Source organism: Aquarana catesbeiana, linkage group LG12, assembly GCF_042186555.1.
Source record: "Aquarana catesbeiana isolate 2022-GZ linkage group LG12, ASM4218655v1, whole genome shotgun sequence".
NCBI lineage: Eukaryota > Metazoa > Chordata > Amphibia > Anura > Ranidae > Aquarana > Aquarana catesbeiana.
In genome coordinates this window covers 91440186-91457732 of record NC_133335.1, presented here as the reverse complement: position 1 = coordinate 91457732, position 17547 = coordinate 91440186, and the positions used below count along the sequence as shown (strand labels likewise).

Here is a 17547-nt window from a genome sequence, read left to right as displayed (position 1 = left end):
TTCTGTCCTGCTGATACGGGTCTCAGTCACACACTGACAGAGCTTAGACAGATCCTGCTGGATAAAAGAGATATCACTCTTCACCTCTTCTCTTCTATTTCAGCAGTAAGCGTACTTTGGCAGAGGGAGATGGCTTCTAGGACCTTGTTAGTGGCATCTGTGGATTGCTCTGTGTCCGACGACGCGCTTGCGCCACTTATGGAAAATCCATAAGTATATTACCAGGATATCGATTACAGGAGTAATGGCAAGTGGAGCTCTCACTGCAACAGTCCTACTCCATTGCCACGCCCCCGTACTGTGTATTTTGGTGTAAATATTTCTATAAGTTGCAATGACATATCACGATGACTAAAAAACAATGCATTTCCTCTAAAACAACTGTCTTGACTGCTTTACAGGATCAAGGTGGAGGGTGTTCCAGTGATACACATCACACTGAACTGGCATAGGCATATGTGGCAATTTGATATCATTATACTATACTATTTCCCCCCGGCTCTCCCAGATTGTCCAGATCTTGTATTCCAAGGAATGATTTACAACTCCGCTTCTCAGTCACTGGCTTTAATGGCCTAGCTTATGAAGCTCAGGTCCTAAAAGCACAAAAATAGGCAATTAACTTTTCGCAAAATTTACCATCACACCTGGAAAGCATTTTTCTCATGGTGCAAGGCAAGGAACTTCCATTCCAGTAAGTACTCTATGGAACGAACATTGTCATTCTCCAAAATTCAAAATTTTGTTTGGATTCCATCAAGAACCAAATTTTGATCCTGAGATCCTTTCAAAGACCTCTTCCCTCTCACACCTTAGTGAAATTCTTCATACAGAATGTTGCTCAAATTGTTTCAACCTGTATGGTCCCCCAGTGTTGCTATCGGATCTCAGTCTGGTTCTGTCTTCCTTTCAGAAACTGCTCTTTGAACCTATCCAGGATATCCCTTCTCTACTCCTAACTTGGAAGGTTACCTTTCTTGTTAATATCATCTCTGCAAGGTGAGTTTCTGAGTTGGTGGTCCTAACCTGTAAAGAACCCTTTCTTTTGCTACTCAGAGACAGTCTGGCTTGATGAATCAGGCATTTTTCTTCTCAAGCTTTTTTTTCTTTTTTTTCCTACTCCAGAACAACAGGAAATTTCCCTCTGTTGTCTGCATGGGGTATGTGGTGTTCATGGCTATCTCTCAGCTATAGTTTCTTTGAGACAGACTGGCTCTCTTCATCATTCCTGAGCATCCCAGAAAGGGACAGCCTGCTTCTCATTCAACCAATTCCAAAGGGATTTGTTAGGTCATCATTGTAGCCTAGAGACTGAAGGACAAGGATCACCTCTTCCTGTAGAAGCACACTCCACTAGGTTAAAATCTGAAGAAATAGGGGATTGGCGCTGTTCACTAGTGTAAGATAAATAAATAAACTATAAACAAACTACTACCACAAGGGAAGCATTTTACCCCAATTATAAATGGGTGAAGAGTGTAACACGGTGTAAATACTGTTTGAAAAATAAATGTGCTAAAAATAGTCACAAAAATGTGCAGACTGCCCAAGGTGAAAAATAAAAATAATACATAAAATAATAAATAGCAATAGTGAATGATCAATCAGGTGTGTATAAAAAGTTGTTTTCAAAATCCACAAAAAATAATATATATACAATGAAAGGTATAAGTGAGTTATACCTAAGAAGGAGGACAAACACACTGTTGCCCACTATAATTAAGTGTATATACTGATGTAGCTAAATAGTATTGGATAAAATATGAAAAAATTTGAAAAAAATGTGTTGAAAGAAATGAAAAAAAAAAACAAAAAAAACAAAAAGAAAAAATAAAAAAAGAAAAAATGTAAAGTCCAAGTAACCACAAAAATTTTTTTCAAAAAACAACACAAAAACAAAAAATGCCGTGAATATAAAGTCTATCGTTCAGTAAACAGTTCTAGTGCAACAGGCTAGTGCATCTTCAAAGGTTACAGGTAAGTCCGTCCCAGTGATTGTATACTGTCCTGTGTGGAGTCCCCTCTAGTGCCCCCACTCACCAGAGTGCCCAACCCCTGCAGGGGTAATGAGCATGTAGATGTAAATCTGATGATCCAATCGGTCGGTGTCCCCCTCACCACCTTTTTTCCACTTGTGTCACCAGATCGTTTTCAAAGGACATCCATCCGGACCAGTTACCCAAGAGACCACGCCTTACGCGTTTCGTCATCAAGACGTCATCTGAGGCGCGCCTTACTTACTTACTTACCTGTAACCTTTGAAGATGCACTAGCCTGTTGCACTAGAACTGTTTACTGAACGATAGACTTTATATTCACGGCATTTTTTGTTTTTGTGTTGTTTTTTGAAAAAAATTTTTGTGGTTACTTGGACTTTACATTTTTTCTTTTTTTATTTTTTCTTTTTGTTTTTTTTGTTTTTTTTGTTTTTTTTTTTTTTTTTTTTTTCATTTCTTTCAACACATTTTTTTCAAATTTTTTCATATTTTATCCAATACTATTTAGCTACATCAGTATATACACTTAATTATAGTGGGCAACAGTGTGTTTGTCCTCCTTCTTAGGTATAACTCACTTATACCTTTCATTGTATATATATTATTATTTTTGTGGATTTTGAAAACAACTTTTTATACACACCTGATTGATCATTCACTATTGCTTGGAGTTCTATTTATTATTTTATGTATTATTTTTATTTTTCACCTTGGGCAGTCTGCACATTTTTGTGACTATTTTTAGCACATTTATTTTTCAAACAGTATTTACACCGTGTTACACTCTTCACCCATTTATAATTGGGGTAAAATGCTTCCCTTGTGGTAGTAGTTTATTTATAGTTTATTTATTTATCTTACACTAGTGAACAGCGCCAATCCCCTATTTCTTCAGATTTTATAATTATTGGATCGCACCTTTGGTGCTTTCTTTATCTGGGGGGCTGCAGTTCGGTCACAAGCCCGTCCTAAGCGCGGAACAACACCATATACACACTCCACTAGGTTAACTAGTGTTTTACAGGCTTTTCAGCATTGTACATCTGTTTCTCAGAGCTGCAAGTCTTCCGCCTGGCCTTCCATGTACACATTTGTGTTTTACAAGATGGATGTCCAGGCCTCAACTGAAGCCATTTTTGGTTGCGAGGTTCTTCAAGTGTCTGTAAGCTTTTTTGAACCTGTTACCTGTTTATATGTGGGCTGTTGGTATTTTGTCTTTGTTGCTCCCTATGTCCTTTGATTTGCTGTAGAATACTTTTATTGAAGTTCATAAAGAGACACAGGTCCCACCCTTCAGTTATGATCAATTCCTATTTTTACTTTTCCACAAAAATGAAGCATAATGGTAGCGGTAGAGGTTATACCTGGCTGTCTTATAGTTTTGTTTATCAGTGTCTGATCTTGTGAAGGCATCCGCATTATCCAGTGTTTCACAATTACATCTACCATACCCCTTAATGACTGTCAAAAGATTTTATGGTAAAAAATCCTGTTTTTATAATACAAATAAAATGTAAGGACCCTTTTAGAGATACTGTATGTTCAAAACATATGATAAGGCCTTGGCACAACCCTGAGAAATAGGACATTGCTCTTAACATGACAAGACCACATATAGATATAGTTTCTACTTTTCCTGTAAATGTTGTGTTTAACCACTTGCTGACTGGCTCACGCCGATATACATCGGCAGAAGGGCACATACAGGCAGATTAAGGTACCTGTACGTTGCCCTTTAAGAAGCAGTTTGCGGGCGCGCTGCCGCGACCTCCGTGAGTGTGATCGCGTGTCCCGCGGACTCTATGTCCGCGGGGATACCCGAGATCGTCTCATGGAGAGGAAGAACGGGGAAATGCTATTGTAAACAAGCATTTCCCCGTTCTGCTTAGTGACAGGACACTGATCACAGCTCCGTGTAATCGGGAGAGGTGATCAGTGTCGTGTCACACATAGCCCACCCCCCCCCCCCACAGTTAGAATCACTCCCTAGGACACACTTAACCTCTTCACTGCCCCCTAGTGGTTAACCCCTTCACTGCCAGTCACATTTACACAGTAATCAATGCATTTTTAATTGCACTGATCGCTGTATAAATGTGGTCCCAAAATCGCACCAAAAATATCCGATCTGTCCGCCATAATGTCGCAGTCGCGATAAAAAACGCTGATCGCTGCCATTACTAGTAAAAAAAAAAAATTTTTACTAAAAATGCCATAAAACGATCCCCTATTTTGTAGACACTATAACTTTTGCGCAAACCAATCAATAAATGCTTATTGCGATTTTTTTTTTTTTTTTTTTTTCTTTAACAAATATATGTAGAAGAATACGTATCAGCCTAAACTGAGGAAAAAAATGCTTTTTTATATATTTTTTGGGGATATTTATTATAGCAAAAAGTATAAAATAATGCGTTTTTTTCAAAATTGACGCTATTTTTTTGTTTATAGTGCAAAAAATAAAAACCGCAGTGGTGATCAAATACTACCAAAAGAAAGCTCTATTTGTGGGGAAAAAGGGACATCAGTTTTGTTTGGGAGCCACGTCGCACGACCGCGCAATTGTCAGTTAAAGCGACGCAGTGCCGAATTGCAAAGAGTGCTCTGGTCTTTGAGCAGCCAAATGGTCTGGGGCTTAAATGGTTAATCCCATCTTCATAGCCTCTTTACTGTTCAGTGAGGCCACCTACTGCACAAAAGGACAAATAGGGAGGCAGAAGGGGCCAGACTAAAGATCACAGGAAAGGTAGAGAATTTGATAATGACTCAACTGCCTACATATATGGATTTCCTAATCATTTTGAAATACAGTAGGTCTGAAATTCTTCCTTTGCATCTTTTTTTTGATATTCTTTGAATGTTCAAAAACCTTTTGGGTATTTTTTAAACATATGGCCAGTTTAATAACAGTGCTGATATTAATTGGCCCACTCTAGTATCTTAGCACTGATCCAGTACATGTAATATAGTAAAGTTGTAGGTCTGGCAATATGGTTTTGAAATTTACCCTAGGCACATTGCACTACTAGTTTATAAATGAATAAACATGTTAATTCAGTTTTGCATCCTAGGAATGCCACATAACTTTTTCTCTAGGCGCTCACTGTCACATTGATAATAAAGACCAATTATCTCTCATTGTGCACTACAGGAATAGGTCTGATCCTCTCTGAACTGCGTAGTTCCGGACATGAAAATGACACTCTTGTAATATTCAGCTCTGACAATGGAATCCCATTTCCTAATGGACGTACTAACTTGTATTGGTCAGGAAGAGCAGAGCCCTTACTGATCTCTTCTCCTCGTCATCCAGAGCGCTGGGGACAATTCAGTGAATCCTTTGCAAGCCTGCTTGGTAAGATGCTTTTCCTAGGTATTGGTAGTGGGGACAGATTTTGCACTGATTAATATATAAATTAATATATAAATGTCATATTCACATATTTTACCTTGACAGTACAATTGACACTGCACATTACAATGTGTAAATACAGTATTGGAAGAGGCATATATGGTAGAAGTACTCAAGTGATAGTAAATCTTATTTATGTTGATATGATATGACTTCATGAAAAGAGGGACATGGTAGAAGTTGGTATAAAAATAAGGAAAGAAAAGCTGAGAGGGAACGTGTGGTGTAATGTAAGTTAACTTTAGTAAAGTTCTGTTAAATGTTACGTTTGCATATTGACATAGTCGGAAGCAAATGTAATTGTGAACTATATCTCCATACAGCTTTTATATACTGATCACCAGGGAGGGCTTAGCTAATGTGCCCAGCATGACCTTTAGTTGCTGATATGCAAGAGGCCAAAGTATATAGATATTTTTTCTATTTAGAATAGAACTTCGCTTAAAGCTCTTTAGTATCAGAAATGCAAGTTTCATTTCCCCACCAGGTCTTAACTGATGTCTATGGCCTCTGCTGACCAAGTGCCTTATTAGAGTAAATATGACTACCAAAAGTATATCTGTTTAAATAAAACAAAAAGATCTGTTGCGCTGAAAGATGTACAGTAAATAAAAACAAAAAGCTGCTAACACTATGGCTCCATGCACACTGGAGCTGATAAACTGCTTTTTTTTGGAGTTTGGGCGTTTTTTTTTAAAAGCCCATAAACTCTACTCTATGTTAGCCTATGTGTCTATGCACACATGGACGTTTTTTAGCTTTAATGAGCAGTGGAGTTTATGGGCTTTTTTCTGAACGCCAGAAATTCGCGTTCAAGAGCAGTACTGGAAACGCCAGACACCAGTAAAAGGTGTTAAACGAGGGTTAACGCTGTAAAAAGAGGGTTAAGCCTCGTTTGGCGTTTCTCTGCCTCTATTCAAAATCAATGGTTCCCTATGGGAGCCCATTGATTTGAATAGAAGTCGCACTGCAAGTCGGATCATCATGATCCGAATTGCGGTGCGACTTGTGTGCTGAGGATGAAGGGGAACCCTCGCCAAAATGAAAAAAAAATTGGCGTTGGGTTCCCCCCTCAGACAATACCAGGCCCTTCGGTCTGGTATGTATTTTAAGGGGAACCCCCTTCACTGAAGAAACGGCGTGGGGGCCCCCCAAAATCCATATCAAACCCTTATCAGAGCACGCAGCCTGGCCGGTCAGGAAAGGGGATGGCGACGAGCGAGACCCCCCCCCCTGAACCGTACCAGGCTGCATGCCCTCAACATGAGGGTAGGTGCTTCGGGGCAGGGGGGGGGCGCTGCGCCCCCCTTACCCCAAAGCACCTTGTCCCCATGTTGATGAGGATAAGAGCCTCTTCCAGACAACCCTGGCCATTGGTTGTCGGGGTCTGCGGGCGGGAGGCTTATCGAAATCTGGGAGCCCCCCACCCTATTAAATGAGTATGGGGTACATCGTACCCCTACCCATTCACCTGGGGAAAAAAGTGTCAAAAATAAAACATACTACACAGGTTTTTAAAGTAGTTTATTAGTCAGCTCCGGGGGTCTCTTCCGACTTCGGGGGTCTATTCTTTCTTCGCGCTCTCAGGCCTCTTCTTCCGGTCTCCGGTTCTTCTGCCGGGCTCCTCTGCTATCTTCTGCTCTTTTGGCGCTCATTTGCTAGCGGTGTCTTCTCCATCGTCTTCTTCCCTCTGGTCTTCTTCCGACGTTGACATGACGCTCTCTCCCGCTGTATGGCCGTTTATGAGCTCCAGTGTGCATGGAGCCTACATTGCTGGACACAATAACAGAAAATAAAAAAGAAGGTGTAGCACTAAAATAATAAATAAACTATAAAGTCCATCAATAAAAAACTGAGAAGTCGATCGAATCCAAATCTTCATCCAATAATCAGAAAGAGCGGATAGAATAGCCACCACCAACACCCGATTTAACTGACCCTTACCGTAAGTGTGTAGGGTACACACAAAAATAAGTATTGGTGAATGGCCCCAGCTATCTCTATGCTCGACTGATTGCCTCAGTTGGCAATTAAGCCTATTCCTCTTTCAATATTCGGATTATTTAAAATTTTCCACGGACAGCTCAGACACCTTGGGGTGGAGCCTAGGACGTGTGACGCGGGACACTGATTGGAGACGTGGCGGCCATCTTTTCAGTTGGAAACACCGTTATGTTTCCACATGCTTGGTTGTCTCTTTATATTGTTAGTTTACCAGCCTCATTTTACTTTTAATAAATTTTAATTTCGGTTGTCTGCGCAATGAGCATTTCTATTCTCTTATATATCTATGTGGATGTCTGAGCTGTCCGTGGAAAATTTTAAATAATCCAAATATTGAAAGAGGAATAGGCTTAATTGCCAGCCGAGGGAATCGATCGAGCAGAGAGGTTGCTGGGGCCATTCACCAATACTTATTTTTGTGTGTACCCTACACACTGACGGTAAGGGTCAGTTAAATCGGGTGTTGGTGGTGGCTGTTCTATCCGCTCTTTCTGATTATTGGATGAAGATTTGGATTCGAACGACTTCTCCGTTTTTTATTGATGGACTTTGTAGTTTATTAATTATTTTAGAGCTACACCTTCTTTTTGATATCTGTTTACATACATTCCCAAAATGAATCAACATAATGGTATTTTGTAGATTCTTGGACTGTGCAGTAGTAACAGTATTTCAAACAACATTAAAGGGGTTGTAAAGGTAAATTTTTTTTTTTTTTTTAAATAACAAACATGTTATACTTACCTTCACTGTGCAGCTCGTTCTGCACAGAGTGGCCCCGAACCTGCTCTTCTGGGGTCCCTCGGCGGCTGTTTCAGCTCCTCCCCGCAAGAACTAAACACCTTAATGCGAGCTCCCTCGCATGGTGGTTAGTTATTGCGGGCGCGTTCCCGTGATACAGCCGGCGGTTATAGCCGCTCACTGTATCACTCTGCCCCGCCGCCCAGCGCGCCACGTCATTGGATGTGATTGACAGCAGCGCGAGCCAATGGCTGCGCTGCTTCCAATCCATCCACTGTAGCCAATCAGCGGCCAGCCTGAGCGGAGGAATAGATGTCGGGAGCGAGCAGCTGTTTTTCGAGGGGTCAGGTAAGTAAAACGGGGGGGCTGGGGGCGGCGGTATTGTCAGAAGTTTTTTCACCTTAATGCATAGAATGCATTAAGGTGAAAAAATGTTTACCTTTACAACCCCTTTAATCCTTTATAATAATAATAATGTAAAACACTATGCAATATGGCACCCCATAGCAAAGCTAAGCCCTGCAGTTTCTAAAATGTATCCTTTGTGCATGGCAAGACAACCTAGTCCCTACTATTGACAGCATACATAGCTAGGAAAGAAGATATTGTTTTCTTAAAGCTGTAAACAATATAATTAAAAATTACTGTACATATACAGTATACCACAGTCTGTCGCTTGCTTTAACCACTTCAGCCCCGGAAAAATTTACCCCCTTCCTGACCGGGCCATTTTTTGCGATACGGCACTGCGACACTTTAACTGACAATTGCGGGGTCGTGCGATGCTGTACCCAAAAAAATTGATGTTTTTACACACACACACACCCGTTCTGGCTCTGTCAGGAGCGATCGCGGGTCCTCAGTGACGCGGCGGCGGCGTGCACACACCCCCTATACCCCTGTACGGCTACGGGGAGCCATTATGCCGCCATTGAATGATGGCGGGCAGTCGGCAAGAGGTTAAAGTGGTTCATTCTAAAGGTTCAAGGTTTTTTTACCTACATGCGTTCTATGCATGAAGGTAAAAAAACCTTCTCTCTGCAGCTCCCCTTCCCCCAGGGCTTACCTGAGACCTGTCACGATCCAGCAATGTGCACAAGAGCTTTGGTTCTCCAGGGACTCTCCCTCTTCATTGGCTGAGTCAGTAGTGGGAGCCATTGGCTCCCACTTCTGTTAATCACAGCCAGTGAGCCAATGAGGAGAGAGAGGGTGGGCGGGGCTGAGCCACAATTCTGTGTGCAAACAGGCACACAGAGCAGCAGCTTGGGTGCCCCCATTGTAAGCTGCTTTCTCTGGGGGAACTCGGCAGAAGATAGGGGCCAAGAGGACAAGTACAGTGTAACATGTTTGTTTTTTTGGTTTTTTATTGCCTTTAATATGTCTTTAAAGAAGATCTATCACCAGAAGAACAGACAGCTTGTTAAAGCGGAGGTCCACCCTAAAATTAAAAATTTCATTAACATTCTACAAAAAAAATATAAAAAAAAATTTGAAAAAAAAAAATGTTTTACTTACCAGAAATGCCTGTTGCTAGGCAGTCTTCCTAATCTGCCTCTTCCTATTCTGCGGCGCTGTTCCTTCACTTCCTCCTCTTCGGCAAGCTGCCCCGTTGTCTTCTGTTTCCCTTAGTTAGGATGGCGGTGCCGGCACCCGATCCGATGGACGGATCAGCCTCGGGCGCCTGACATCGCGGACTCGCTGGACAGGTAAGTGCCCTTATTAAAAGTCAGCAGCTACAGTGTTTGTAGATGCTGACTTTAAAAAAAAAAAAAAAAACAGCTGGACCTCCGCTTTAAACCCCCCAGGGGATCCTGTGCACATTGGGAACTTGTTCCCATGTACATCCATGCTGGGCTTTCTGAGCTGTATTATCAAATAGATAGCCCCATCCACCCATCTAGCTTTGTGATAACACAGATAAACAGAGTTCTGAATGACAGGGGGGGAGGAGGTATGACAGGCAGTGCACACAGAGCTGCAACCAGCTTTTCAGGGGAGAGAATGGAAATTGCAGCTCAAGAAAAAGGACTTTCAATCAAAAATGCAAGCTGACAACAGCACAAACTAGGTACTACATTTAGCTGTCTTGGGTGATTGCAGTAGCCTGTATGTTCTGTTAGCTTGTGTTTTAGCAAATTAAAATGCTTATCTGCAGCTACAATAATTTAAACACAAGCTGGCAAGTTCCACTCTGTGTGTCCAGAATAACAGGCTGCAGGTTCAGACTCTGTGTATACTGATCAGGACAGATGAGGAGACAGACACTGCAGAATGGAGGCGGGTGCGGCTCTATGCTGGCTGTAGTTTATGCGAATGTCCATATTTTTAGGCTTTGGGGGTGGAGCTACAGCCAAGAATGACAGAAAAGAGAGATGTATTTTTTTTAACAGGGTAAGTTCATATTCAGGGTGTAACATGTAACGTGTTTTGAAAGCGCCAATCCTAGCTAGCTGTGACAATAAAAAAAAAAAATGTGGCCATGAGGGCTCCACCCACCCTGGCCGTGTCACTCACTGTGAATGCAAAACTACAACTCCCAACAGCCTTAGGGGCTGTCGGCTTGTAGTTCTCAAGAAACTACCATGGCACGGTAAGCGCTGTGGAAGTTCATTGATTCTACCTGTCAGCGTTTATCGGCTTGTTGTACGAGGAAGCAGATACACTGACAAGTGTGTAGGAGACCTGCATGGCATCAGCAATCTGCTGATCGTTGGTGAAATGCTTTACAGGCTCCTGCAACAAAAATGAATAAATGCAAATTTTTGTTTACCTGCAAAAAAAAAAAAAAAAAAAATAGTGCATTTATTATTTTTTCTCAAAAGGTGAACTTATCCTTCAGCATCCACTCCTCAGATTTTAATGGGGACAAGTGCTACATGTATAGGAAACCCTGGATAATTTAACATTTTTTTTCCCTTCTGGTGATAAAATTTCTTTAAAGCGGTAGTAGATGTGTTATTTTTCCTCATCCTGTAATGTGGTGATAACCAAAGAATATAAAAAAATGGGAATCCCGTCAGGATAGAAATTTAGTAGTACTCACCACATATATTAAAGGGGGTGTGATCAAAAAACTAAATGACCAAGGCACACCAAACAGAGTAAACTACAAAAAAGATTTATTAGCTATACAAAACTGAACACAGAGAAATGTGTACACAACCACCCCTAAAAGACAGATATGGTGGGAATACCGGTAAGGGGAATCCCACCAATTTATCTATAACCTCCCTGTAAACAGTATATATGGAATATAGCCCTGCTGATCAGCTTAGCAGCTCAGGTGAAGAGGCACCTATGCTTTGCGTTTAAATATGGACATATTGGAACATCGTTTGGATATACATACCATACAGATCTGCACCAAGGTCGTTTATCTCAGAGGGACATTCATACTTATCCACCATCAGTGAGTAATCCTGGCTTCTTTGCATATACCCTTTTCTGCATTTATGCTTGCTACAATATAAAGAGGACATACAGCTATCAGTTGTTTATTGGATTTGTGTCCTCATTTAGCATCCATTCAGCCGTGAGGACATACTGTTTTATTATAGACTCCTCGGCATATGGGTATAGTGCATATCTATTTACTCACATGTCTCCATTTGTGTGGTTACACATCACTTTCATAGCCAATGGCAAACACTATGCTGGACATTTGTTATATCCTTGTCTAAAATAACACAGAAAGAGAACTTTGTATTGATCTACATCTCAGGATACAAATTCCTACCAGGCAGAATCAGGCCCCTCTATATTACAGCATTTGATCGTATATATTTTTTGTCCTTCCATTGTTTATATTCTTTTTCTGTCCAATTTGTCCCTATTTTTTACCACCCATTTTTTTCTTTTGACTGACTGACGGACTGCAGGTACCATGGCTAGCCATTGAGCTGTTCGTGTTTGGGAACAGCGTGAACATTTAGTGCATTTGCATTATCAGGTTGTCCCCTCAGGAATTGTATGGTTCAGCCTGTAATCTCAGGTAGTAGGGGGTTTCATAGGTGCTATAAGGGTGTGTTTTTTTTTGGGGTAGGGAGGAACCTCCCCAGTTGCGGGCTTCCTCGCTTTTCGTTGTGGTGATGACCTCGTTTGTTCTGAAATTAAATTGCACAGCAACTTGTTACTCTGGACAGGGGAGTCTAAGATTGATGTGTAGTTTTTACGTTTTTTAAAGTAAAAGATAAACGAGTTGAAGCACAAATCCAGCTAAGACTGTTAAGCAATTACAGCAACATTTTTCCCCCAATTTTGTAAAATGTGTTTAACCCATTGTGGGCGGTTAGCTCCAAATGAGTTTTCAGACAGGTAATCCAGCCGTATGCAAGTTTAGGGCTTCTTGCCCATGTTTATTTGGTTAGCAAATAAAGAAAACAGAAAGGCTTCCCTCGCAGGGGTAGGAAAACATAGTCCCAAAATAAAAGTCCATCAAATAAATATAAGCCTCCTGGCTAACAGATAGACTGGGTCTGCTTCAGCCTGCGGGCATGTTCCCTCACAGCCTGCATCTCCTCTCTCAGCACCACCACTGATTCTACTCGGGTACGTCAAAATTATACCCCAGGTGGGGGAGCAAGGTATGGCCAGTGCTTAACCCCTTGCTGCCTACAGACCTTTCACTGTCACTCATTTATCTTAAGAACCTCAAGATCCCCATAACAGTTTTACAGTATAACCTGTTGATTTGCCATTACTTTTCCACTCCCTGTGTGTCCTGCAAAAGTGACAGCATTGAAACAAACCACATTACACTGCCTGGGGTTGTCCGTCACACCATATTGAAAAAAAAAAAAAACTGTAATGTGGTTTGTTCCAATGCTGTCACTTTTGCAGGACACACGGGAAGTGGAAAAATAATGGCTCTACTGGCAAAATCAACAGGCTATACACCATAGTTATAATTTCATGAAGCTTCAGTTATATTTTTGTTTCCATTTCTATGGTTGGTTGAAAATTAGTACATGCATTTCTGACTTTTTTTATGTTTTGAAAATGTAATATTTAAATCCCAATAAAAGTAATGTATGAAGACATATTAATACTTGTAATGAATTGGGTAGTAAATCTTCCTTTTTTTCCTACTTGTTTAGATATTACCCCAACTATTTTAGATTGGTTTTCGATCCAGTATCCCAACTACAAGATCTTTGGTAAATCTGTACAGCTGAGTGGCAAGTCCCTCCTTCCTGCTCTGCAGTCAGAACAGCCGTGGACAACTGTATTTGGCAGCCAATCTCTCCATGAGATTACCATGTACTATCCAATGAGATCAGTCCAGCACATGCAGTATCTTCTTGTACATAACCTGAACTTTAAGATGCCATTCCCTATTGATCAAGATTTTTATGTATCACCTACTTATCAAGACTTGCTAAACAGAACTGTGTCTGGACTGCCCACAAACTGGTTTAAAACACTCCACAGCTATTATTATAGAGACCGCTGGGAGTTGTATGACCGCTCAAAAGATCCTGAAGAGCTAAAAAACTTGGCTGGTGATCCAAACTACCATGACATATTGTACATTATGCAGGAAATGCTGAAGAAATGGCAGTGGGAGACTTCTGACCCCTGGGTCTGTGCACCTGATGGAGTCTTAGAGGAAAAACTAAATCCAGAGTGCCGTCCACTTCACAATGAACTTTAACATGCCAACATCTGTTCAGTGAGACCTTAAAATTGTATATACTGTAAATAATAATAGAAAATGGTCTTCATCTCGTCATGTCTGGAGAACCATAAAACACTCAGAAGTAAGGAAAGAGGTCAAATGGGGCATTTAGTCATGTTCCAAGGAAAATAAGGGGCCCAGTACCACTTCAGAAAAGAAAAAAGCCTTTGGAGTTCATGCTTTAGACCAGTGATATGCAATTAGCGGACCTCCAGCTGTTGCAGAACTACAAGTCTCATGAGGCATAGCAAGACTCTGACAGCCACAGGCATGACACCCAGAGGCAGAGGCATGATGGGACTTGTAGTTTTGCAACAGCTGGAGGTCCGCTAATTGCTTATCCCTGCTTTAGACTGTCAAACAGTTCTAACAGTTGCATAGTTTTCCAAAATTACCATTCAAATTGTGTGCAACTGGACACATGGAGACAGTGTGGCAACAATAGGACAGGACAATTGTTCTTTTATTTTAACAATTAAATGTATATAGATCACTATACTGATATAATTCAAACATTGACCTAGGCATGGTGGATGGCCAACTACACCAGAATCTAGTATTTTAGTGTAACATGGTTATTGCAGGTTAATTTACATGATACCTCTAAGAATACAGTGATAAAATTATATCCAAAATGTATCCACAGTTACTACAAATCCAAACAATTGAGGGTTTGCTACGGTGTACCATAAATGAAAAAACACGGTTTTCTATTCACTGCAAAATTCTTTTTTGGAAATTCATTGAGGGACACAGAATTCAGAGCCATTTTGGTTATACCACCACAGGAGGATTTGGACACTGCCAAACAATAACCAGTCTGGTATAACCCCTCCCCCACTCCCAGAATGACTCAATTTTTGTAGCAGGCAGTGCAGAGAGCAAATACATAAACACAAAGGGTGGGATTTGTGTTCCTCAATGAATTGAAGAAAAGGATTTTATAGTAAGTACAAAAATCCTATTTTATTTTTCCTCATTGAGGCTTGTGAAACAATTGAAACATCCAAAAGCAGTCCAACTGAGGGCTGGGCAACACAATAAAGAAATCGCTAACAGGGCCAACTATAAAAAGGCTGGTAAAAATATACAAATCAATTTGAACCACAAATTAAAATGAGTCAGCAGCAGTCAAAATAACCATTAAAGTTAAAAAAAGAAAAAAAAAACCAGGGGGTGACCGCCCTGTTAATTTAGAACCACAACAATAAAAATTGTTTAAGTGAAAATTGATCAATAAATAATGTGCTACGATAAGTATCATAATTTCATATGTCTAGCAATCTTCATCTCCTATTATTAAATAAAAAAATACCAAAATTCATCAATAAAGTGACAGTTAATAAATAAAATGTCCAAAAAATGAATCAATAAAAATGCTAAAATTCATCAAAAAAGTGACAGTTCGTAAATAAAATGTGGGAAAAAATCATCAATATAGTGATTAGTCCATAGTTCACCATTAAAGTTGCAAACAAATATGTGCAAGTAAAACATTTAATCTGTGCAAAAAACGCACCCATTGTCCATTCCAGTGAGTTATTTTAACCCTTGAAGGTGATGGACACTGTGTGCCTTTTTTGCTATTTAGCATTGCACTACTTTAACTGGTAATTGTGCTGTCATGCAACACTGGACGCAAAGGAATTTTTTTTTATCATTTTATCATTTTTTTTCACACAAATAGAGCTTTCTCTTGGTGGTATTTGGTCACCACTAGGTTTTTTATTTTTTATTATATAACCGAAAAAAGACCAAAACTTTTTGGGAAAATATACTATTTTTTACTTTCTGCTATAAAACCTCAAAAAAAAATATATAAAATCTAATTTATTCATAAATTTAGGCCAAAATGTATACTGCTACATATCTTTGGTAAAACAAAATCCCAATAAGTATATAATAATTGGTCTGCGTGAAAGCCATAGCACCTACCATATATGGTATATATGCTGGTATTTTTTTTTTTTTCGTACTAGTAATGGTGGCGATAAGCGATTTATAGTGGGACTGTGATAGTGCGGCAGGAAATCTGACACTTTGTGGGAACCGACTAACTGCCAGTGACACATTGCTAATAATATTCACTGTACTAATGACACTGGCTGAGAAGGGGTTAACATCTAGGGACAATCAATAATTGTGTGCTGATTTTTACTACAGATCAATTTCAATTTGCTTCTTTACCCTGCTTAGCAGGGAAAAGAAACAAAGCGATTGTTCCCTCTGTTCAGAGCCCTGTGTTGCTTGTCAACACAGGGCTCTGGGCTGTGATTAGACACAGCCAATCAGCAGGTCCCGGCCATGAATCATTGGGTGGGATCTGCTGACGGACTGTGTCAAATTGCAAAGGAGTAGGCGGATGTGGGTGCGCGCCCGAAAACAGGAAGTGACGTTCCATTACGTTGCAGTATATGCACTGCGGCGGGGCGGGAGTACTTATAATGGTCAAAAATATGTCCATACCCCTAGGACAGTAGCAAAGAAAATGAGGCATGCTGGAATTGCGAGGGGTTATAGTCACTATTTTTTTTTGTTTGTCCGTGCCAAATTCTCCTCTAGGGAGCAGTAAAATTGAACTGTCTCTGAATCCTGTGTCCCTCAATGAACTTGAAATAAATTGGGGATTGTAACTGAAAGAGGGTGATATCCCAGGGAAGGAAAATACTTTAGCCAGTTCTTGCCACTGGAATAGCCAAATACGTACAGTAGATATTTCATATGTCCCATAAATTCTCGCACAGAACTGAAATGTTTTCACACCTGTACAACAGTTTTAAACAAACGTATATCTACTATACCTATGACATGAAACCACAAAGGGATATGTTTCATGGATGCTTTTTTTTTCTTTTCTCTGTCAATTTACTTTTGAATGAAATAAAAATTATGAAACAAATTTCCAGCTGCTCTGTCCCACCTAAATGTGTTTTTGTTTTGTATTGAACTGCAGCAGGTTACTATTTGGTTTACACTGGGAAATTTGGTATCTCCCTTTGTCCTCCCCCTTTTCTTCTAGTAAATTCAGTTCCAGCTACTGCTATGTCTTGGTAGGTTTGCAGTCGTGTCATACTCCATTTTCGGATGATGGATTGAACAGTGCTCCATGAGATGTTCAAAGCTTGGGATATTTTTTTATAACCTAATTCTGCTTTAAACTTCTCCACAACTTTATCCCTGACCTGTCTGGTGTGTTCCTTGGCCTTTATGATGCAGTTTGTTCACTAAGGGTCGGTTCACACATGGGCAACACGACTTTAGCGCGACTTTGTACCGCGACTTCAACGCGGCTTCAGCGCGACTTTAGCGCGACTTCAGCGCGACTTCGGCAAATTACGAGGCGACTTGAAGTCGCCTCCATGACAGGCGACTTCGCCTGTGGCCAATCACCTCTCTGGGAGGGAGGGGGGGAGGGAGGGGTTTTCTCTGCAAAGTCGCTTGACTTTACAGAGAGATCCGACTTGCAGGCGACTTACATTGAGTTGAATGGGTACAAGTCGGATAGAAGTAGTACAGGAGTCTTTTCTGAAGTCGGAGCGACTTCAGTAGTGTCAATTAAGACGCTCCCATTGCCTACCATGTTAACCTAAATGCAAAGCGACTTGGGGCGACTTGAGGGCGTACAAGTCGGATCCCAAGTCGCCCCAGTGTGAACGGACCCTAAGGTCCTTTAACAAACCTCTGATGGCTTCACAGAGCAGCTATATTTATACTGA

General features: G+C 40.7%; 1 protein-coding gene across 2 annotated transcripts in view; it reads left to right on the top strand.

Moving 5' to 3' along the window:
* SGSH (N-sulfoglucosamine sulfohydrolase) overlaps positions 1–16730 on the top strand; it is an 80446-nt gene extending 63716 nt beyond the window's left edge. Inside the window, exons 7-8 of one of the 2 annotated variants that reach the window (XM_073608208.1) lie at positions 5149–5352; positions 13251–16730. In XM_073608208.1, coding sequence (XP_073464309.1) covers positions 5149–5352; positions 13251–13807 — 761 coding nt within the window. In that variant the 3' untranslated portion in view covers positions 13808–16730. The remainder of the gene's footprint in view (positions 1–5148; positions 5353–13250) is intronic. The other variant, XM_073608209.1, reaches the window with a different exon arrangement.
* Positions 16731–17547: the final 817 nt, after the last annotated feature.